Consider the following 23,899-nt stretch of genomic DNA (forward strand, 5'->3'; position numbering starts at 1 on the left):
TATGAAACATTTGGAAGGAATTTGCTGTCTGTCACTTTTAACTTTCTTTCTGGTTTGGTGTTTGATGGGTTTCATTTAGATTTGATGCAGGGCATCCCTGTCACAGAGGATCTGTACTCCATATTCACCAAAGAGAAGGAACATGAAGCCCTGCACAAGGAGAACCTGAGGAGCCACCAGGAGCTGATCAGCCAGCTGCTGCAGAGCTACATGAAGCTGCTCTTACCAGATGATGAAAAATTCCATGGGGGTTGGGCACTGATTGACTGTGACCCAAGGTGGGTTGGACAGTCAGAACTGCTCAGCTGCTGCTGCTCTGACCTGCCTGTTACTGCTGAGGGGAAATGGTTTTGGTAGCTGGGCTGGCAGAACACCAGTGGACAGTTCCACAGGATGACAAGAGTCCTTGAAGGGTTTGAATACTTGCAATTGGAAAAGAAAAGGTCCTCTAAGCATGTGCTTTTCCCAAAGTGCCATTAAAATGGTGCCCCTTTGAAACATCACCTGGAAATGGCTTCAGTCAGTTCATGTTGCCAAAACTGGGGGGTACCACAGGGAGAACTTCTAACCACCCCTAGTTCTAGAGGGGGCTGCTTGAGGAGCTGTTGCTCCTTATTGATTTATAGGGAAAGTGTGACTTGACTTTGGAGCCAGATTAAATTCTTGGGGAATGATTCAGCATAGGAAAGTCTAGATTTCTCTTTGTGAAAAGTAGTGGGTATGAACTAACTCCCCTCCTTATCAAGTTCAGAGTTCACTGGCTTGTAAAAGAAAAATAGTGGTGAGATCCTCTGCAGGTTAAACTTCAGCATCTAAAAATAGCAGAGCAGGTTGTTGTGACAGCTATTCAGGGCACAGACTCATCACCTTCACTGAGTCTGAGGTATTTTTCCATTTGTCTGCTGGCATTTTTAATAGCTTGAGGGTTTTCTATTTATTTTTGGACCTTCTGCTGACCTATCTGAGCTATTAGGCAACTTCAGGTTTGGGAGAGAGTGTTGCTTACATGGATCCACTTACTGTAGGTGATCACACTGTGGCTTGGGAAGTGGCCACCCAATAACTGACCCCCCTGAGTGGGTTTTTCAGGGATTCTGAGCAGGCAGCAGCACCACACAAGATAATGGACCATAATCCAAACTTCTTGTTGTAACATGTGTTGAATTCTAAAAGAGTGTCCCCAGAATACACTGGGCAGGGGTTACAGCTCTGCAAATAAAACCTTCTCCCCTGTGTTTATTTTTCTTCCCTTTCCTCAGTCTCATCGATGCCACTCACAGGGACGTGGATGTTCTGCTGTTACTTTCCAACTCTGCCTACTATGTGGCCTAGTAAGTCACTGCTTTCTCTTACTATGTGTAGTTTATTTCTAGGAGCTTTGATTTAGATCAGTAGGAAGCATTAAATCCTGTTTCTTTTCTCCTAGTTATGATGATGAAGTCGACAAGGTGAATCAGTACCAAAGGTTAGGTCTTGAAGCTCTGGAAAAAATAGAAATAGGTAAGAAAATAATCACCCTGTATCTTTTTTGAATGCTCTTAACAATAGCTGAGCCCTCATCAAAGCATCCTGCAGATGGATTGAAGCAGCAAGCCTGGATGTGTGGCATAAATGCTGGGCAGTTCACCAGGACTGGACTTTCTTGCTCTTAACAGATGCCAGAATTATCTGTTCCCTCCCAGGCCTGGCTTTTGCTGCTGTTTGAAATGGAAACTTTGATCACTGCTAAGGTTCTAAAGTTTTCCCTCTTTCAAACTCTTAAAAGAACCAGGGAATCATCAAACCCAATTTCATTATTTATCAAACAACTTGATCAACTTGTGTAATGAGTCACAGGTTTGTGCATTCACTGCTCTCTTTCTTTGATCCAAAGGCAGCACCTGGCTTGGAATTGCACTTTAAATCTGCTTCATAGCTTTTAAAGACTTCTTTCTCGAGGCTTGATGATAAACATGCTGTTACAAAATCACCTTGTTATGCTCATTTAACTTGGCTATAGAATGTACCATCTGCAGGCTAAATCCAGCAGCTGCTGCTGAAAGCATTAAAGATGTGATGGCTTTGACTTTTTTGCAGATGAAAAAGAGAGGGAAGAGAGAGAAGGGAGGGAAATTTTGTGGCCCCCTGCTAGAGTTTAACCCTCCATTACACAACAGCCAGTGATTTCATCATGTCCTGGCTGTAACTTTCCCTGTGTCTGTGCAATTTTTAAGAATTCAGTGGCAAGGTCTCTTACACAGCTCTGTGGAGATTTGTGACACATCCTGAAGTACAGAAACATGATGTGGAGTTGAAACATCTTCATCTACAACTTGTGTGGTGCTGTAGATATAAGCAGTGCACTGAAGAGAGCTGAAAACTTCACTGCATCCCCCTGGTAGAAATGTATTAGCTTTCCCTTTAATCCTTGCAAGAGCATTCCCTAAAAAACTGCAGGATGTAGAAGGTGTAAAACTTCTATTTGTTGTAAACCATCAGGCTGGATCATACCAGACATACAGGGAGTCTAATTGCTTTTTTGAAGTAGTTGATTGTTTAGTTATTGTGAAAATCTTTCATTTCAAGTGTCTAAAGAAAACATGAAGCTTTTTGTGCTGACAAAGGCTGTCAACAGGTACATATATTTAGGTGGAGTCTCTGCAGCATCTCTTTAGTGTTTGGTTAAAGATTTCTAATCTGATTTTTCTCTCAGGGCCTGAGCCTACTCTCTTTGGCAAACCCAAGTTCTCTTGCATGAGGCTGCATTACAAGTACAAAGAGCTGAGTGGGTATTTTCACACCCTCAGAGCTGTGGTGAGAAACCCAGAAGAAGATGGAAAAGGTTTGTTTCATATGGAAAAGCTTTAGGCATAAAAGTGCATTCTGTATCCCACTGTTTACCTGGGAAACACTTGTTCCATGGCTCTCAAAACTTGTCCTTCTTCAAAAGTTGTTCTGATATAATCCAGTTGTGCAGAGTGGGGAACCATAGAAAACCCTCTGCGTGGCTTCCTGGGTCAACATGTGGATGTTACTGTTTTAATAGGAAGAAAAATAAATTCCAAATGCAGCTTTAAAAAGCAACATGTCTCCTAGAACTAGAGACATTTCCCTGTCCAGGTCTTTACTGCTCCAAAACCTTGCAAAATGAAGTTAAGATGAGCTCCTAAAAGAGCTGAAGAAATTGATTTTTTTTTTATTTTTTTTAGTGAAATCAGTGTCTGGAAATGTTCTTGCTTGTTGTTTAACTGAATTAAATGAACACTAATAAGGGAAAAAATATCACTTCTTACCTGGAGCACTGAGTTTTGTCAACAGGGATTAGAATAAATACAATTGCTTCTCTTCTTCCTATAAATGAAGCAGTGTGCCAGTGATTCACTAAGAACCAAGTATTTAGGGATCAAGGAGAGTCTATTTAAGTTTATTTGTAAGCTTGAAATCTGAACTGCAACTTGTACGGTGAAAGAAAAAAAAACCCCAACCCCCCAAACTTAATTATGTTAAAATTAGACTTAGATTGTGGACTCTGGGATTTTAGGGGTGTTTTTAAGGGTCTGACAGGCTGCTGCTTGGATTTCAGACACTCTTCAGTGCATTGCAGAGATGCTGAGGATCACAAAGCAGGCAATGGGATTGGATGTGCCCATCATTGAGAAAAAGCTGGAAAGGTGAGTACATAAAGGATGGGGACGTTCTGTGTCCACTCCTGCTCTTCTCAGGGGCAAACCACAGTCATGTGATGCCTAAAAGAAATGTCCTAAAAGGATAATGGGGTAGAAGTAAGAGGATGGTCCTGTTTTACCAGTTCAAGTGCCATCTCTTGCATTATTTTGGACACTTGCAGTTCAGACTGTATGAACTGCTAGAAAATGTGCTCTGTAGCACAGCTGTACTTTGTCAAACAAAAACTATTCAGGCACACATTTCAGTAACTCTTTTTCTGCTCTGGGTTACTGTGGTACTATTTCAGCTTCTTTTCCCAGCTGAGCAGAAAGTGCAGCCAGAAAATTTTGTTATTTTTTTACAGGTATTCCAGAGGGAATATTTGCTAAATCTGACTACTGAATACAGTGTACACAAAGTCAGGGTTACAAAAACGGGGAGTTCAAATCTATTTTCTTCCAAAATTAAAGTGCCTGCAGAAACTGGCTGTTCCTTCTTTGGTTACTGTTCTGTATCAACCCTCCTTTTGCTGGTTTGAGCTTGATTAGCTTATAAGGCTACAATATTAGGTAAGGAAAGGATTAAATTAATTTATTTATGTGAGGAAAGAATAACCTAGTAACTAAATGTCCATCTCTACTGTGGAAATAGACTGGAAGACAGTCAATACTTGGTGTTTATAAAAAAGATTGTACATTAGAGATTTATTTCTCTCTTCTAGGAGGAGCAGTAAACCCCACGAGGACATCATTGGCATTCGGTCTCAGAACAGAGGCTCCCTGGCCCAGGGCAAGAATTATTTGCTCAGCAAGTTCTCCTCCCTCAACCAGAAGGTGAAGCAAACCAAATCCAACGTGAACATGAGCAACCTCCGGAAGCTGGGCAGCTTTGCTAAACCCGACGTGAAAGTCAATTTTTTAAAGCCAAACCTGAAGGTGAACCTGTGGAAATCAGACAGCAGCCTCGAGACTTTGGAGAATCCGGGGGCAGATCCCAAAGCCCAGAGTGAGTCCGACACGGAAGGGTCGGATAATGACTCGTTCCACTCCGATGACTTCCTGACTAACTCCAAATCGGACGAGGACACCCAGCTGACGGACTCCCTGGAGAACATAGGCCCCACAGACTACGTGCTGCCCAGCTGTGGCATCATCGCCTCGGCCCCGCGCCTGGGCAGCCGCTCGCAGTCCCTCAGCAGCACGGACATGAGCCTCAGCATTCCCGTCCCCTGCGAGGGGCAGGACTCCCAGGCCGGCCGCTCCGACGGCGAGGACATTGCCATGCCTTCTGCTGACAGCTCAGACATGGAGTTTACCAAGCCCATGGATGTGTACTGCCACAGGTTTGTGCAGGATGCCCAGAGTAAGGGCTCGGATGTCCTGCAGGCCGAGGCTGGTCCTCGGGAGCCCCGTCCCCCAGCGACCCGAACCAGCAGTGACGCGCCCCAGGCGGCGCAGACCAGGGCAGAACCTGTGGGAGACGTTCCTTCCAGGCCTTCCAAGCTGGATGTCCTGTCTTCTGAGCCAAATGCTCAGCTCTTAGCTGTTGGTGGGACTGACCTCAGTAAATCCCATAAAAGCCCCGGCTCTGTGCCCGGGAACCCTGAGACAGGACTCCACACGACTCCCTCTCCCGCCGACGGCGGCGGCAGCAGAGCCGTGTCTCCCTTCGCTAAAATCCGCAGTTCCATGGTCCAGGTTGCAAACATCACCCAGGCAGGATTGACTCAAGGGATTAACTTTGCTGTGGCAAAGGTCCAGAAGAGCCCTGCAGAACCAGAAGCTTTAAATGAAATCAAACAGAAAGAACTGAGGGAAATGTTTACGCAGTGCCAGACGCGGATAATTCAGATCTAGTCGCTAATTCAGGAAGTGTTCTTCTGGTTGTGGCTCTTAATAAAGTACTAAAAAAAAATGATATCAGGACTCACTGTGGCATGAACAGCTACTGGACACTGGGATCCACAAGAGGTGACTTGTTTACAGGCAATGAGAGGTGCAGATGAATTTGGTTCTGACCAAGCTTGAGAATTCCCTCACGAGGTGAGACACAACGGTGAACCCCCTCGTTAAACAGGTAGCTTAGACACTGGGACCCAATAAGCATGCTGTCTATCTTAGATGTGTTGCACAGTTATTTTTTTTGAGACTAATTTTGTAGCTCTTCTGAATTATGTAGGAAGTATTTATACTACAAAGGTGATACTGCACTTCTCTGACCTTACTTACCTTGCACTACACCAGCAAAATAACCTACCGGTAAATGACATTTTATTTATTTTTGGACTAGAGTTTTTACTTGTTTTCACTGAGGTTTTAGATGCAGCTTTCTCTGAATTGTGCCTCTACAATGGGAACCGATGAGTTTTTGTTGAATTTAAATACTTTAATGAGAAAGTGAGATTTCTTTGCTATCCTTTTCTTTTCACACATCCTGGAACACTTTCATCCTGGAACCCAATCTGAACTATCCGTGATCCTGCAGTGCAGATTTCTTCTGTAGATTGTTTTTTTTTTTCCTCCCTTGAGGTGAGGGGAAATGAAACAAATGCCCTTGAGCTGTTTTGCCCATGTTAAAGCAATTCTTATTTCCTTTTTTTCTGAATTCCAAACTCTGCCAGTTTGCTCTAATTTTTTGTGTCTGTGTAAAGCAAGACAAGATCCCCGCCCGTCAGGCCTTGTGTCCCTCTGTGCTATGACTCTTTTGAAGCTATTCTAACTGCCAAGTCCAGACAACAGCTAAAGCAGAAGGCCAGGGTACTGCTTCCTGAGATCAGTGTTGCATCAGAGCATAGTTGTGAGCATCTAATCAAGACCAAATTCATTCCCTGCTCCAGCTTTGCAGGATAAAGCTAAGCATCAACTCAATGCTGGGATAAAACCTCCCCTTCTCTCCGTGTGTCAAAATCCATCAAAATGCTCTTTCCCATAAATGCCTTGCCATGCCATGCTAGTCTAGGACATGCTCCAAGAGCTGCTGTAAGGCAGGACCTTCCTGTGCTGTGGTTTGTGACTGTGACCACCCTGGCAGCCCCAGTGCCTCCGTGTCTCATCCCTGTGCTGTAGATAACCTGCACGTGGTGTCCCCACAGCCTCCTGTCCTGGGGGTGGGGTAGTTCTGTGTCTTAGGGCTTGTAGTGTGTCTGAAACGACTTTATCATCTAACCCTGACAGTCTGAAACTTTGATAAACAAATTTGATTTATTTATTTTATTAAAAAGTGATGTGGGTTTGGTTTTTTTTTTTTTTTGAGTGTCTATACTTGTGGCGATATTTAAACTTCAACTACTGCTGTATTTTAATGTGAGCAATATACATGAGATATTTTAATAAAAAAAGGTGGAATCAAGGGATGGTTTTGGTATGTGATGTTAAGGGGTGTGGTGCTCCAGAGCTGTGGAGGTTTGTTTCAAAGGTGGGTGGGTTCTCTGGGCTTTCTCTGTGTTAGGAGCCACAGAATGGTTGCAGCTGGAGGGGGTCCTCATCCCTCTGCTCAAGCAGGACCACCTGGAGCTGGTTTGCCATGACTATGTCCAGGTGGGTTTGGGGTAGCACAGGATCAGTTAGAAAAGACCCCAGTTAGATGAGTCCAACTGTTCCCCCAGCACTGCCAAGCCCATCACTAACCCCTGGCCCAAGTGCCAAATCCACAGGGCTTTGAACTCCCTGCAGGGATGGGGACTCTGAGCAGCTGCCCAGTGTTTGACAGCCCTCTTGCTGAAGAAATTTTTCCTTAGATCCAATCTAAACCCCACGTGGTGCAACTTGGGCCCATTTCCTTGTTCTGTTTCCTGTTCCTTGGGAGAAGAGACCAACCCCCACCTCTCCCTACCCTCAGCCTCCACGGATGGAGACTTGACTCCCCTTCTGAGCAACCTCTCCTTGTTCTCAGCCACCCCTGTGTCCAAGTGTGTCCAGAGTTCAGGGGGACCCTCCTGTGGGTGTCTGTCCCAGCCTGGCTCTGGCCCCTCTTTCCTCCCTTCAGCCACCACAGACATTGGGATCCCCTGGCAGGGACACAGACATCAGTTCTTTGTCCTTTCCTGCTGTTCCAGCTCTGGTCTTGGGAAGAAAAAAAGTCACAGACACATTTATGAGGGGACTCCTTAGAAAATGCCTCAGCCTTGGTACTTGTAAAGGTTCTGGTACAGGGAGAGGAAATTGCAAATGCTTTGCTGTTATTTAGGTGGGACAGACACTGATCCCTACAAATACAGGGGGATTTTTAACACAGTCCTGTAGGGCAAAGCAATTAATAGGACTAAAGTCACTCTTGTATTCAAAAAAATATGGCTTAGCCAACAGTCCAGGGCATATCTTGGGAAAGAATTCCTGAGCTGCTGTATTGGGTCATTGCTCAGTGATCCAAAAGTATCATGTCATTGAATCACTGAAGGGTTGGAAGGGACTTCAAAGATCACCCAGTGCCACCCCCTGCCATGGGCAGGGACACCTTCCACTGTCCCAGGTTGCTCCAAGCCCTGTCCAACCTGGCCTTGGACACTTCCAGGGATGGGGCCTCCCCACCCTCACAGGGGAGAATTCCTTCCTAATATCCAACCTAAACCTGCCCTCTGTGACTTTAAAGCCATTCCTCCCTGTCCAGTCACAATCCCTCTCCAGCAAAATGTCCTTCCAGCTTATGAACTATCCACTACTTACATATAAGTATACTCACATACTGGAGATGGCAACATGCACCAAACCATCCTCTAACCCAATCTTGCAACTCTGCATTCCAGCCCTGCTGCCTTTTGAAGAGAGATTTCATTTCCTTCCTGTATTTGTTCAGTTGCTTCACTTCACAGTACAAGGCAGATGAAACCATGAATATTCATTTAGTGATTAAAAAAAAAAAAAAGAAAGAAGCTTTAAGTGTTTTGAAAGGGCTCAAGTTTAGGATACACAAATACTATGTTTCATAATACTCATTGTGCAGAGACAAAATATCCAGATTGGCTGTACAGCAAAACCATCATAATTAGAATGGGAAAAAAGCAGCAAAAAAGGGGCTTCCTGTTCACATGATCTCAGTCATGCAAAAACCACAAGTAAAGGTGGTCTGAGCTTAATGGAAATTAGGCAGGAGCCTTTTTTCTTGTTGAGAAAAGGATTAATTGAAGCAAAATCTAGAAGTGGTTCCATCACGGGCTCCTGCAGGCTGTCTCCATACAGGCAGCCCTACTTACTCCAATACAACTCCCAGCTCTGTGCTGGTTTAACACTTCACTACTTAAACCACCCTTGTTAAACCAGTTCTGCAAGTCCCATCTGGGGCAGCACGGCCCCTGAACACCAGCTCAAAGTGTACAGGAATAAGGGTGGAGAGCCCATTCTTAATGCTTCAATGCTATTATTCAAACCCTCTGAACACACTGCAGTGCTGCTGCTGTAAAAGTAAAGTATGTTTTGTACAAGGATGTGAGTGGCATCAATTCTCCAGTCAATGTGGGGTTTTTTTTTAAGAAGTTGTGCCAGAATAAATCTCATTTAGAGATATTTGAGAAGTTAGTCCTGTTCTGCTCTAAGCACAGTAAAGATGTATTTCATACCTAACCTGGACATGGGTGAGATCAAATCACTTCTTTATCCCACAGTGTGATCAGCATTGTGCTGCCTCAGCTCACAGCACAGCACACAGAGCTCTGTGCTGAAGTCAGCACCTCCTTCAGCTGCAGCTGCTGGCCAGCTGGGAGCTCTGAGCCTCAGAATTCCACCTTTCAGGAATTAGAGCACTCATGTATCCCAGAACAAAGCCCAGCACGGCTGTGGAACAAGGGCTCGGGCTTTAAATTTTCTTATTATGAAAGGAAATAAGTTTATGCGACTTCAGTATTAAAGTTTAATATCAAACAATTTGCTCATTGTTACCAATTTTCAATTACAAAACAGGGTTCCAAAAAAATTCCATAAAATATGTTTAAGTGGCTGAACAGAGTTAAGCGTGTTCAGGCTGCGAGGGTAAATATCCATAACTTTTTGGTATAAATTATCTACAAAAACTGGTATAAACAATATTCCAATCTTAGTAGGGGTTCCATCTAGGGATTAGACAGATTTTCAAGGTGTTAAAGTTCGTTGCCATTGACACATTTCTGCTGCTGCAGCCTGGCTTTGCGTTGTGCCTCCAGTTGTTTTGCTCTCAGCCACCTCTCCCTCGACAGCGTCGTCTGCCCCGCGCTGAGCGACAGGAACCTGGGGGAGCACAGACACAGGGGGGGCTTGGGCAGTGCCAGGGGGGAGAAACCAGCACAGTCCCAAACCCAAACAAGGCAAAGTTAGTCAATAAAGGCAAATTTAATGTTATGGTTTACTTCTGGGACATTTTGCCGTTTGAAATCTCTAAGCTGTAACTTCCGAGAGTCCCAAACCAACACCTGAAGACACTTCTCTAGGATTACATTTTGTTCCCAACTTTGCTATAAGAAATTAAAAATTAAAATCTTTTTACTCTAAATTCAGTAGATAACATCACACCAAAAAGGAAATAAAATTAACAAGCCTTTGTCTGCAATATTTAATACCTACAATATTATTTTTCATTAGATGCTGAGGGGTTTTTTAGACATTATGGACAAATATTTTAGAAAACCTATAAGCCAGCACACCAAGTTTTCCCTGAATGGGAGCTTTTCATGTTTTGACTAATTTTTTTGGAAACAGGCAATGTAAAGTTTGTTACTAGTTTTACTTGAGTGAAATTTTGTAACCTTCCTAAAGCAGAGGAACAAAAAATACTGATGATTCAGGAGCAACAGAGTAATTTCAATGAACAATTTATAAGAGCAGTAATTAAAAAAACCACTGCAGGTTTCTCTAGACAGTATTTTTATTTTTCTTGCAGTAACCTAGGAACTAGAAAGCATGGGAAGGAAGCAGGGAGGAATACTTTGCCTAAGAAAGAATGTGTGCCAAGAGGAACGAAGGGAAAGGAGACTGCATCTTGGAGAGCTGGCCAGCCCGGCACAGCTAAATCCAGCTGCAGGCTGAGCATCCAGCTGCAAACAGCAGCTGTCTGGGCAGGACAGAAACAGGCAGGACAAGCAGCAGCACCCACCTTGCCACGAGCAGTGTCTTGTGCAGGTCATCAGCTGTGATGCTCTCGGGGTCGTTCTTGCGCATCTCTACAAAGTCCTCTTCCACTGCCTGTGGACAACAGCGTGGAGTCATGAGCAAAACAGAACCCCCATGCACAGATCAGTTTGCAAGGAGTTGAACACCTCAACTACCTTTACAAGACAGCATTTCAACTCATTGCTGTGCAGAGCCTGAGCAAAACCAGGCTACTTCTCATCTTTGAAAAAAACTGGTTTTCAAAATCAATGTTCCACGTACTGTTTCTTATTTGTACTCTACTTATTTCTGTGAATACTTTACAAATCCTTAAAGGCATGTTCAGGACATGAAAACGCTCCTGGTTTGGTTGTTAGAAAACTTGAAGGAGAATCACCGACAGGGAGAGCAATGGGAAAGTACAGTAACAGTCTATTAAAGGTGCTTTCTATCCAAATATACAGTTGGAAATGTATTAGTGGAGTCTTCCCTACCTTGGTCACTTCATCAGATATACTGTAGTCCAGCAGCCTCAGCAAACTCAGGTAAATTCGGAATTTGTTGAGCACAGATGGGAGCACTGCTGTCAGGAGGCTGCTCATGTACTCCTCCATGTTTGGGGGGATTATCTGGGGTTGGAGGTGGACTTGGCAATCTGACTGAAAGAGAAAATTACACACCATCTCTTGCCACATCCCATTGTTTTCTATTCCAAACCCAATTTACTCTCAAAGCCAACAGAAGTCACTACTTCCCAGAATAAAGGTAAGACAGTTCTTTAAACATTCCACTCTCAGTGTGCAGTCCTCACTGAAGCAGGAGCCAGCTTCACTCAGAGGTAGGAGAGCAAGGGCTCAGCTGATCGAGCTGGAATGCCAGAGATCAGATGGTGGCAAGCTTAGGCTACTCCAGGGGCAGTGCCAGCTCTGTGGCTCTGCTCCTGTGCCCACCACCTCAGACACTGCTTTGAGAGGGGCCCATATCTGCAGCCTTTGCCCCTCACTGGGACTGTCACTGCCTCACCACCCCCGTTCAGCCGAGGAGGGAAGGCCCATCTCCTGGTTCTCCCATGAACAGGTTTGGGGCTGGGCTGGAGCCAGAGGGAGGAGGCAGGAACCAGTGCCAGTGTCACACGTGCCCTGTCACAAGGCAGGGTTCCTGTCTGCACCTGTCCCTGGCAGGGCTGCTCTGGGCAGGCAGCTGCCACCTGCAGTTCCCACAGTTCCCCCCAAATCCGTACCGGCAGGAGGGATCTGCCCTCCGAGGTGATGAGCACATTAATGTTGCAGGGGAATTCCATCCGGTGGTAATTGAAGTCATAATCCACCTTCTGCCAGGTGATCAGATTGCCCAGTGCTGTCACATTATGGACACCTGGAAAAGGAGGAACAAACTCCCTGAGCACTGGACCTAAACAAATGAAGTCAGACCTGATTCGTGTTTCAACCTGTCTTTAACGAGCAGTTACCAGATAATTCCTGCAAGCTTCCTGTTTCTTCTGGGTCTGTGGTGTCTTCCAGATAGACACAACCATTTCTTAAGATCAAAACTAAGGATTCCTCATTCCAAGTCTAAATTTTATCTGGCTTAGTACATGTGTTCACATGTGTTTTTATTGGCCCTACGAAGCCAGAAAACTATTAACAGAGAAAAACCAAACCAATCTCTCCTCAAAAGTGGACAAAGCACAACCCATTTCATTTCTATAGCATTCACTTGCCTTACATGAGACTAAGTTAGTTAAAATATAAAAAGATTGACAAATTAACTGGTTGACTCTTGGAATTCTCTCTTTGAAATACCAACATGTACCTGACAAATTGAATTTTTCTTCAGCAGTGTTACTGCATCAAATCACTCATCTACTGTTATGGTTTTGCTTTTAATCAGTTAGTATTAATTTACTATACTGTAAATAAAGGCAAAGTTAGTAAAAAAAGGCAAATTTAATATTATGGTTTACTTCTGGGACATTTTGCCATTTGAAATCTCTAAGCTGTAACTTCCAAGAGTTCCAAACATCTGAAGACACTTCTCTAGGATTAAATTTTGTTTTCAGCTTTGCTATAAGAAATTAAAAATGTTTACTTTTTTACTGTAAATTCAGTAGATAACATCACACCAAAAAGGAAATAAAATTAACAAGCCTTTTTTATCTGCAACTTTTAATACCTACAATATTATTTTTCATTAGATGCTGAGGGGTTTTTTAGACATTATGGACAAACATTTTAGAAAACCTATAAACCAGCACACCAAGTTTTCCCTAAATGGGAGCTTTTCATGTTTTGACTATTTTTTTTGGAAATAGACAATGCCAAGTTTGTTACTAGTTTTACTTGAGTGAAATTTTGTAACCTTCCTAAAGCAGAGGAACAAAAAAATCCTGAAGACTCGAGAGCAACTGAATAATTTCAAATAATAATTTATAAGAGCAGTAACTAAAAAAGAACAGAGCAGGTTTCTCAAGAGAGCATTTTAATTTTAAAATGAAGTCACTTGCAGTGATTTCCTCTTCTTTAACAGAATGACAGAATCTCCTGAGCTGGAGGGGACCCACAAGGATCATTCAAGTCCAACTCCAGGCCCTGCACAGCACAGCCCAGGAGTCACCACAGAGACCTGTACTGTGCTTCTCCGTTACTGAACTTTTAATAGGTACAACTCATCTTTTATGTAAGTTAAAATTAAATAAATAGTCTAAAGCTCTGCAGAAAGCACACTACACAGCTTATAAGACAGAACCATCACTTTTTCCCACACAGTAATAGCAATCTTTTTATTTCCAGTTCTTAGCTGAGTTCTCAGGGGATGGTTTCCATATATACAGGAAAAGTGCAGAGCATAAGGCAACAGCATATGCTTCCCCACTTCAAGCATTACCACAGGAAACTGAAAGGCCATTCTAATTAATCAGAGTTATTTTGGTGATAAAGAATTACCCTAATTTGTCCTAAGTTGACTGAGGAGGCTGCAGGCCAGCAGGGAGCTTGTTCAAAGCAATGAACTAAGGACAGAGTTCTGTAACAGATCATCACCACCGGGACACAATTAGCATCAGTCTTAAAACACGTCAACTTTGAACCTCCCAGGTGAGAGCTGAAAACCCAGGAAGTGTCTACCTGTTGTGTCGAGCTGCCCTTGCTCCAGCTGAGTCTCATCCACCACCAGGGAGGTGTTGCTGGCCAGCTGCAGCACCCCAGTGACCAGGCGGTTGGCGGCGTAGTCCTTGTGCGGGATGAAGCGCGAGTGGTTCATGTTCTCGATGGTCATCTGCAGCCGGTGGGACTGCAACAGCAACACACCCAGCACTGAACACCTCCCACAGGAGAACCATGCTGTTCACAGCTCCCATCCCCTGCCCTGCACAGCCAGGAGGAGCTCAACAACAAATGGTTTATTGCAGCAATACCGTTGTTACGACCCCAAATTGAATTACTATAGAGTTTTCTGCAGAGCGGTGTCCACAAACGTGGGAATAAACCAGAATGGCACCCTAATTAAATGACCTAAATGTCAAAATATGAATCCAGAAAGACAGAATAAAGCATGCAGCATCTGTCAGTTCAATACCTCCGAGGAGAGGATTTTATTCCATATTCATTCTAGATGATGTGGCACATAGAGACTTGAACATACAGCCAAGCCACATCTGTGCTGTTACCTGCTCCCTAAAAGGGTAGCGGGAGCCTTCATTTAAGCAGCCTGCCTTAGAAATTAAGGAATCAACTAAAGTGCTGTTTTTTGGTTGAAACAAGAAGAACATGTCTCCCCAGAAACACTGAAGGCTTACTGCTGGCACCAGCTGCTGGATGATGCGGTAGATGTGCTCGGTGAAGATGCTGTTCCTGGGACATCCGCTCAAGTTGACCGTGAATTTTCCCAGGGGAAGCACATCTCGTCTTGCATAACTGCACCAAAACCAACACAGGTTAGACAAGGCTCTGGTTAACACTGAACACAGGTATCACTCAGCTGGAGTGTTGTGTGGCACCTCTGACAGCCAGGATTTCACAGGGGTAACAGCCATCTCTTGTTCCTGCCCCAGCGCCCAAGGACTGAGCCAGGTCGAAGCTGCTCCCGAAGGCTTTGCAGCACTGCACAAAAGTACATTTCCAGTGCCTGGGATCCTGCCATGTGCCTTCCAGACCTTCTGTTCTCCTTGGACTCCATTGGTACTCAGTAAACACACTTTGCTCTTTTCCTTTCTTGTGCCCAATCTCAATATCCCTGCTTATCAACTTGTTCATCTCCTTTACCTGCCCTCAGCTTTCCTCTCCCTCTTCTCCTGTGTATCTTCTCCCCATTCTCGACAACTCTCAACCTTTTTGTGATACCAGCTAAGAAAGAAAATACATTCTAGTCTAAGTGTCAGAGCATTCAGTCCCACTAAAAACAATGAAAGCAGAATCCATTTGAAGACTAAAATGACTAACATTAAATTGGAGCCTGACAACTAAGCAAAACACAGTCTGAAGCTTCACACCTGAGATTTTAACGAGTCATTTCATCCAGTGACAGTTTAAAATCAACATAGAAGTGAATTTCTATCCCATGCTAAATAGGGGTCACTTGAACTTGCCATTAAACATGTTAGCATTTAATTAACAAATTCCCAGAATGTATCTATCAGTATCTTGTAATACCTAAACAGTAATTCCTGCAGTAAATGCTGTCTCTGAGAGGTCAGTTCCATGTCCTACTCATTAGAAAAAGCTAGAGGTAAAAAGATGTTTCCATACCTCTGTTAAGTGAGTCTTAGAGAGTTTGTCCAACTCTCAAAGGAACACCAAAAGGATACACTGGCCTTTTATCAATATTTACTGTTATTTCACACAATGAAATCTGCCTCTGTGTTTACTGTGACAGGTCAACTCTAGCTGGACAAAGTACTGCTGAAAAAAGTACTATTTGAGCTGTTTCTGCCATTTATTTGCAGATTGGTGAAGAACCCCATAAACAGAGATGCCTTTTAAATGTTGAATATTTAAATTCTCAAACATCTAAATACTCACACTGTAGAGATGAGATGCAGGATAAGGTATTCAGCAGCCAAACTGTCTCCCAAGAGGGCATGGGTGAGGAACCCCAGCAACTCTGCTCTCACTGGTGACAGCTCAGACATAAAATTAGAAACAACTGCCAAAAAAACACAAGACAACAAATGTCAGAAAATGTGCTGTTTCTCACCCTCTTCCCTCTAAATCTTACTTTCTATTACAGTTTGATGAGGAAAAATGTTTATTCCAAAGCAGTCGAGGAAAAAGAAACAAACATTCATTGTTTTTTCCAGCTGAGCAATTACTGGCTTTGGATAACCTGAATCACTCAACATTTCCTTGGGAATGTTTTTTTTTTTTAAATTAGATACTGTGTGATACTGTGCATTTGCAGAATGCTACAAAGTTTGGAGCCAAATTTCTAAAATAATAGCCCACCCATTTAATTTTAAAGGTGGGAAAAAACCCCCCTTACATGTGACACAGCTCAGGACAACCAATACAAGGCACTCAAGGAAGAAGATTATAAATATCAAAGGTCTGCAAGCAATAATTCAATGACAAAATCACAGCAGTCAAACAAGCCACAAGGAATAGCACAGTCACTTAAAACAGAATTGCCTTGTTTTCTGCACAGTATTATGATCCTTCATACTGTCAGTATGTTTCTTATTTCCACTGTCATACTGATTTGGAAATCTAATTTTCCAGCAGTTCACAACTCCATCTGAAAACTAATCAAATCTTATGGCTGAACAGCTCAGTAAAATCCTTGGGCACATCGAATGCAAACCCAAGTTTCATATAAATCACATTTATTTCAGACAAGTAAAACCATAACCATGACACAAACACAAACACTTGCATCTTGTTCAGTTCTGCAGCATTGAATGGCTCCTCCATTTAACAAGATTTAAATCCAAAGCCTGTTGTTGAGGCATTTGCCTCTGAGCAAAGCAGTGTTTGTTCAGCTGTGCTAGGAAATGTGCCCAGTCCTGTGTGCCCAGAGCTCAGCTACTCACAGGTTTTACTCTCCTCTTCCTTAAGGCAGGCAGGCAGCAGTGGGTTAATGTGTTGCAACTTCTGGGCCAAAATCACATGGATTCGGGGCACTAAGGAGGCAGGAGGGCTGTGCACTCTCTGTTCCTCTGCTGTGTCCATACACTCCATAGGATCAAGGGCTGAGCTGTCCCTAGGAAAGGGCACAGCACAACTGGGCTTAGAAACATTCCCCAGGAATTCCTCTCCCTCTGACTGAGGGCAGCTGGAACCAGGCCAGGAACGGAACAAACAACATCCGCTCCAGCTCCTGGGAACTCCTCCCACAGGCAAAATACCCTCTTCAGGATTTTTATAGACACCATAAATACCAAATCACAATTATATAATGGTACAGAAATGCCCAGAAAAATCTGGATTCTATTATTTTCAGAAAATAATCAAATAGCACTTTTCTGGAAAAAAACCCCCAAACAACAAAAAACAACAAACCAACCCCCCAAAACCAAACAAACCCACATTTAGTATTTACAGCATTATTTCATAATCTGTAGCTTCAAGTACAATGTTACACACTGTTCTGTACAGCATGTACAGAATGAAGTCCAAACAGTAACTTTCAGGAAAATAAGGTCGTGATTTATTGCATTTGCCTGTGTAGGAACATGTGGGATTTTCTTATTCCACTGGGTTCTGGAGCCTGACAAGATCTTCTAGACTGTCACATAACAGCTCAATCACTGGCTGAGTAAAAAAATTATGAGTAAATTGATCCTAATGTACCTCAGCTCAAACCTGGAGGTATTAGCTCTTAATTTAAAAGTTCAGATACAGGAGCTTTGCTCTCCCAGAAGATGCCTAACAAAATTCCTTCCAGGTGGTTTTCATTTGCCATGTAGAAACTAAAGTCCCTAAAGTGACTACATCAGATGATGCTAAAGTTTAGCACAAATTTCATCAACTTGTACTGGTTCTAAAAGCTGACAGGATTTACAACCTCAAAGCCACTTCAGCAGTTCACCAACACACTGTTCACCCCTTTCCATTAAACTTCTTTTGTTTGCACTCCAAACATTGTTAAATGCCACCAGTTTGTCTCTTTGTGACAGAATGACACTCAGGGAGGGAAAAAAGACAACCTGTGACAGAGCAACTGAGCTGTGAGTCTGGGATTAGCTGTCACACAGATGATAACCAAGAGCAGCTGAGTTAATTTTTAAGAAGTTGGCACTACAAAGGATTCACACTGCACTCTGGATATTGTACTGATCAGAAGGATAAACAAAATCACCAACAGAAATAATTCAGAGTGCAGTGGTTCAAGACATCAGTAGTGTTTATGTTAGACTGGACAAGAGTTTTGTTTTAAAAACTGATTTCTTGGATTAGTTTGTATTTTGTCAGACAAGTAACTGCAGAACAGCAGGTGAAAGGGGAAGTTTCTGTCAGTGGCACAGCATGATGATATACCTGAATTAATGAAAAAATCAGCCCAATTTTTACTCAGTTTGATCACTACCACTCTTCATGCAGACATGCAAACATTTTTTTTTATACTCTTCTGAAATGTTTATGGTAACAACTTTCATGGACTTAACAGTTACTTCAAAAGGACATTTTGTACTTTTAAAGCTTATTTGAAAGCTTGTTCACTATTCACTCATTCACTGAAAGTTTAAGAGGCATGAAAGAATACAAAACATTTAGCTATAGAAGCACTTTCTGCTTTATGGACTGTACAACCTAAAAAAAAAGATGTACTGCATATCCAAGGGTAAGGATGGACCAGAGCACACTGGACTTAGTTTACAAGACACTGATCTAACATTTTCCTTATCAAGTTTTTTTTAAGCAACAAAATTCACCAGTTGAGCAGAACTGTTATGTATTTACACATTTCCTTGTCGGCTCATTGAAACAAACATTTCCTTCACGTGAGGGCAGCCTTACCTCTCCTCACTGTTTACTAAGCTCAGCACTGGATCCACGGACAAAACACCATAAACCTCCAGCACATCGTTGACTTTGAAGCTCTCCCAGCTCTCATAGACCTGTCCCAGAAGGAAACAAAAGACAGAGGCAGATGGGCCAGATGCAGGATGGAAAAATCTCAGGACACTCAAGTGTGAGCTGAGAACAGCCTGTGTGAACAGGTCTCTCCCAGCCCTTGGTTTAACTAAGCTTACATTGGAAAAGTGAGTTTCTATCATCCCATTTTTTTTCTCTTAGCATTCCTTGCCACACAAATGTAAACAACTATATCCTGTTTTATCAAGATCTGCTGAATAAGAGAAGTCAGTACAGAAACAGCACAGAAAGCTTGTGTTGAAGTTTCATAGTCAATATAGCACAGTAGTGAATCAAGGACTATTTTAAATTCAATAAACAAATGTGTAGTTTATTGTTTCTTTCAGCTTGTTCCATCACAACTTTTTTCCTCTAGAGGAAAAATCCTAAAAGCAGAAATTCCAGCTACACCCTCAAGCATCTAGTACTGAAGTTTTGTTTGTTTTTTTTTTTAAACTGTGATGAAAAGGTGCAAACTAAAACATGCTGCTGAGGGATTTCAGCAGTTCAAATGCAGCACTCAAGAAGAGAAACAATGTAATAGTGAAAAGAAAGAAGGCAATGATCTGTAGAAACAAAATTATTGACTGGAGAGACAATTTCTGTGCCCATAAACCTGTCTGCAAGACTAACTACTTACATTCTAACATGGGATTCTGTTTGCCTCACTGAGGGAGACAGAACCCTGCTCATCATCCCCTCTCCACTTCTGTTACCTTGACAAGACATGCTGGTCCCTTCTCTCCTGGCAGTGGAAAATTTAGGTCAAGTGGAGGGGAGCAGTTGGGAGAAATGAGATGATGACCCGCAGGAGCTTCTGTTTCTAATCTCTTTGGCTCCACACATCCATGGATATCAGCTCCACTGCCTGAAAAACACAGGATTTGTAGGCTCTTTAAACAGCAATGCAAAACTGAACAACTTTCTTCAGGGAGCAACATAGAATTAAACTAATTTAACAAGACATTTGAGGCAAAAATGTTTAATAATGCACTATATTTGACATCCAAAAAGTCTCACAAATGCATATTTTATATTGTCAAATTAAGTGTGAGAGTACTGGTAAAGATCTGTGTGTCTTGGAAACCCAAACGTGGCCAGAAATCTGATTTTCAAAATGTAATGTTTATATTGGGTGAGTGATTTTTCTTTAAAGTCCATAAGACTGCAAAGGTAATATATTTCTGCACTTCAAGCTAAAAAACCCAGATAGTTCTTAAAGATATGCATAAAGAATCAGTTTACATTAAAAATCTCTGTAGATTTTCAGCAGTAAAAATCTGTTCTACAATTGATGAGTCCTGGGTACAAAGACAATCCTGTCTATACTATCCTGCAAACTGGTAAGAATACAAAAGGAAAATCCTGAGTCCAGCTAATGAACCCCACAGACACAGAACACTGAACCAAAGAAAGTAATAACTTCTCCATTTTTTTATCTTTAACAGGACCAACAACTTAAACTAACCACTTCCTCTTGTTGAAAAGAAAACTTGCCAAAATCTTCAAGAGCCCCATTCCAGTTTAAGAATCTCCACGGATGAACATCAAAACAAACAGTTCACAGACTGATTACAGCATAAGTAAGAATTGCACACTGCCAGTGTTGAACCTCTGAAAAGGTTCAAATGCTTTCTTCAGGGTGCTACAAGTGCCTGACATGGATCTTGTTCCTCTAGGAAGTTGGATTAGTAAATCACATTGGAAAAAAGGGAAGGCTGGAAGATATTTGTTAGATACACACTCTGTAGCAAAGCAGCACCTAATTGACATGGAGTTCAGCTTCAATGTACACAGTAAGGCCCACACATGGTGTGAGAGACAAAATTTCCCTCCCATTACTGTGAAACCTGTAATGCAGTGGGAAATTAAACACAAACTCCTCAGGTTCAACCTGCTGCTCTAAATTGTTTGCGTGCTGTCCCACACCAGAGGCAGTGCACCAGTGCTGCTGTACAAAGGACTGCTCTCAGGAATGAGCTCCACAAAGTCATGCCAACAAGTCGTACAGCCCACGTGTAACACTGTAGACTCTCCCACTCTGCTTCAGATCAAACCACTGATGACTTCAACAAAGCCACCAAATTAGTTCTGAAGGCTGCACCAACACCAGTGATTCAAAACAGCTGCAAATATTTCAGTTTTTAAACCAGAAATTTTTACAAATTCTGGAAAGACATCATCACTATTCATCAATAGCAACTGTTACCCATATGCTGCTCCTTCTGTTTGGATGGATGCAGGTCCATGTCCTCATCTTCCTCATAGCTCCTCTTGTGGCGACTCGGGGTGTAGGAAGTTGAAGGGCTAACTCGGGCTTGGCTGGCACTGATATAGGCGTGGAATTGGGGGTTAAGGACAACCACAGACTGAGCAGGGACAGCTCAAGCACAGCAAGGTTTGGTTGTTTGCTTTTTTAACAGAATTCTAGTGTTCTCTTTTGAGCAAGATGTTAAAATAATGAATTAAACTGTTACCTAGATGTCACCTCTTCAGACACACAAATAACCTGCTGCAGGAGTCTGGAGAGTCATGGATTTGTTGAAAACAGACACTAAAAACCACCAAGTGCTATTCCACCATCAGCCTCTAAAAAAGGGTTTTTTTTCCCAGAGAACATGCTTGTGGTCAGGAACAAATCAAAAATGCAAGAATTTTCTCTCCCACACCTCATTCATCTGCATCCTCTTTGTGCATATAACACACCATCAGTTTTACCTTTCTTCTCTTTCTACACCTGCCACCTCACCCTGATTCACCGAGAAAAAAGAAACTTTAAGCAAACTTATTCCCTTTAATGTAATTAGTTGGTGATCACTGATTGTATAACAGAGTCAAAAAAGATATTTCTTTCACCCATGCAGATTCCCCAGGCACTGGAACACAGTAGAGAGTCTGTCTCTCTGAGGTGACTGTTTGTGAGGAGTTCAAATCAATCTCCTGCTGAGGCTGGAATACCAAGGGAAATTCTGTTACAAATCTGATTACAGGTTTTTTTAAAGCAATCCAATACATTCAGTTACTCAGCCAGAAGTTACAACTAACATACTCATGAAGCAGTGAATCCAAACAGTCTCTATCTGCAATGTTTTGATTCCAATTGCACAGCACTACCAGAAGGAGCTGTTTCCCACAGCAAACACTTTCAAACTCACAGGCACTCCCCCCTCAAAGCAAGCAAAACAAATTTTAAATAAAACAGGAACAGCTGGAAGCCTCCTGAAATTAGAATGCCAGGGAGCAGTTATGAATACTTTGCTTTCCAAACCTGAGATTAATTCTGCATTTCAAGAGCAGTATCCTCAGGAATCCACAGGCAAGTACCAAAGAAGTCCTATCACACTTATAAATGGCAACTTTCCATCTAATATTTCATCTCAAAATTTGTGTAACTTGTGTAACTTACCCCACATTCTGCCACATCTCTGTATTTGCCAAAATGCAAAACCTGTCAAGAAGGAAAAGGCAATGCAGTCATTCTTTTTCTGAAGGAATCCTGAGCAGGAATCACATTAAAATCACTGCAGTCCAAAATCCCACACGGATACACTGCCAAAGCTTTCCTTATTTTAATATTTTCTTTTCTCAACAGAAATATAACAAGTGATGTATTAGTGATGCTATTTGAGTCAAACACACTTATTACTAAATAGTACCCAAACTCCATAAGTTTAACTTAGGAACTATAGAAATATGAGAACTAGAGTGGACAAAATGATAAGCATTTATTAAAATAATCAGTATTTCACTTACACGTGCATTTGTGTTTGGGTCAACTGTTTCATACACTCCCATGTAAAACTCAGGATCAAACATGTCTTGAACCATGCAGCGAAATTTCACCAGACTGTTGGGTTTTAGGTAATGTACAGGAACATCATTCAGTGATGGAACCTGTAAAAAAAGAGTTTATTCTACACAACTGGTATCTATTAAGCAATGCACTGAACTAAGCCAAAAGCAGGTGGTGTAACTTGAAATATTGAGACTTGCAATATGAGTAGAGTTTTCTAAATCTGAAGATCAACTTGTTGAAAAAACCCACATTCAACATCAAAATGCAACAAAAACCAGAAGTGTCCCTATAGGAAATGGCATTTTAACAAATATATATCACCTCATGTTTCTCTTCAGTAAGAAAATGTGCTTTCAATTCCTTCTAATGTTGTCAGTTTGACTTGATTTTTCCCACTTTGATTAAAACTATGATTGAAAAATGATTAAAAATATGATTGAAATATTAAGTATGGAATCCTCACGAAGAAAAAAAGAAATCAAATAATTTTCATCTGTTTTCTCAGCCATAAGTAGAACAGATTTGATGTGAAACTTTCTAGTCCCCCCAGCAATGTTCCACGATGTCATTTTTGCTACGGCCTTTTAAAAAAGCATCAGCTTTTGAACTCACCTGTGCACGTTTTATTTTTAAACCTTAAGCACAGCTTCCCTGCTGAACTGCACAAAGCCAGCCCAACAAAGCACAGTTTTAGCAGAAAAAGCGTTTTGTCCTAAAACCTGAAAGCCCAGGCAGCTACTCCTTCAACCCACACAGAAGCTTCCAGCATCGCGATAAAAACCTCACGGGAGAAGAGGTTTACAAGCAGCAGTCGGGAAGCTCGTGGGGCACAGAGGGTAGGGACAAACACTCCCAAAAATGACAATATTTGTCAGCTCCTGCCATCTACTGACTGTGCTGCAGAGCGGCAGCGCCCGGCAGGGACGGCCCGGGGCAGGAGCTGTGCCGAAGGCAAGGCTGAAATCCCAGCCGGGAGTTCACAGCCCGGCTTCGCACACAGGTTAAAAAAAGAAAAAAGCAGCCGAGATGTAAATAACATATCCTTAAGCCTGGGCCTGAAATTCGGCCCTGTGCTTATCACGAAAAGGAGGAACTTCTCCAACAAAATGTAAACAACAACGAGACTCGAGGAAAGTGCAAGTCTAAAAGAATCAAACGCTCTTACCCAATTAGTGGCATTATTTTCTTTTAATTTTTCCTTGAAGTATTCGGTTACCTTCTTTTCCCAATCAGAGTTTGGAACATTTTGGGCTACAAAAAAACCACATTTACACACGCATTAGCACCGGTAACAGACCTCTATCCAGCATTCTCACAACACAGCGAACAAAGCAAACTTT

At 42.4% G+C, this 23,899-nt stretch overlaps 2 protein-coding genes across 3 annotated transcripts in view; one reads left to right on the forward strand and one right to left on the reverse strand.

The window, feature by feature from the left end:
- Positions 1-5,913, forward strand: part of INPP5F (inositol polyphosphate-5-phosphatase F) — a 41,484-nt gene extending 35,571 nt beyond the window's left edge. For both annotated transcript variants that reach the window (XM_051800378.1, XM_051800379.1), the window contains exons 15-20: positions 80-278; positions 1,260-1,331; positions 1,427-1,500; positions 2,693-2,821; positions 3,563-3,650; positions 4,367-5,913. In XM_051800378.1, coding sequence (XP_051656338.1) covers positions 80-278; positions 1,260-1,331; positions 1,427-1,500; positions 2,693-2,821; positions 3,563-3,650; positions 4,367-5,501 — 1,697 coding nt within the window. In that variant the 3' untranslated portion in view covers positions 5,502-5,913. The remainder of the gene's footprint in view (positions 1-79; positions 279-1,259; positions 1,332-1,426; positions 1,501-2,692; positions 2,822-3,562; positions 3,651-4,366) is intronic.
- Positions 5,914-9,462: 3,549 nt separating this feature from the next.
- On the reverse strand, positions 9,463-23,810 carry MCMBP (minichromosome maintenance complex binding protein). The gene is made up of 15 exons (XM_051800388.1): positions 23,725-23,810; positions 22,517-22,657; positions 22,170-22,211; positions 21,611-21,712; positions 20,973-21,102; positions 19,480-19,631; positions 18,647-18,747; positions 16,720-16,889; positions 15,713-15,836; positions 14,491-14,608; positions 13,820-13,985; positions 11,938-12,071; positions 11,192-11,356; positions 10,702-10,790; positions 9,463-9,839 (listed from the first exon to the last, which is right to left on the reverse strand). Exons 2-15 carry the CDS (start codon positions 22,589-22,591, stop codon positions 9,713-9,715), a joined length of 1,695 nt encoding a protein of 564 aa, XP_051656348.1. The 5' UTR covers positions 22,592-22,657; positions 23,725-23,810; the 3' UTR covers positions 9,463-9,712.
- Between the last annotated feature and the right edge of the window lie 89 nt (positions 23,811-23,899).

This window comes from Manacus candei, unplaced genomic scaffold (genome assembly GCF_025592945.1).
Source record: "Manacus candei isolate 608988 ecotype Guabito, Panama unplaced genomic scaffold, ASM2559294v1 h1tg000050l, whole genome shotgun sequence".
Lineage (NCBI taxonomy): Eukaryota > Metazoa > Chordata > Aves > Passeriformes > Pipridae > Manacus > Manacus candei.

Excerpts from the sequence above, each read along its gene's own strand:
- MCMBP (XM_051800388.1), bottom strand. The coding sequence starts at position 22,591 with ATGGTTCAAGACATGTTTGATCCTGAGTTTTACATGGGAGTGTATGAA. Across the intron at positions 21,103-21,610 it reads AATCTGCATGGGTGAAAGAA|GCCTATATCAGTGCCAGCCA; the intron begins ATATCTTTTTTG and ends CCCCAATTCCAC. Across the intron at positions 13,986-14,490 it reads TCCAGCAGCTGGTGCCAGCA|TCCCACCGGCTGCAGATGAC; the intron begins GTAAGCCTTCAG and ends TTGCTGTTGCAG.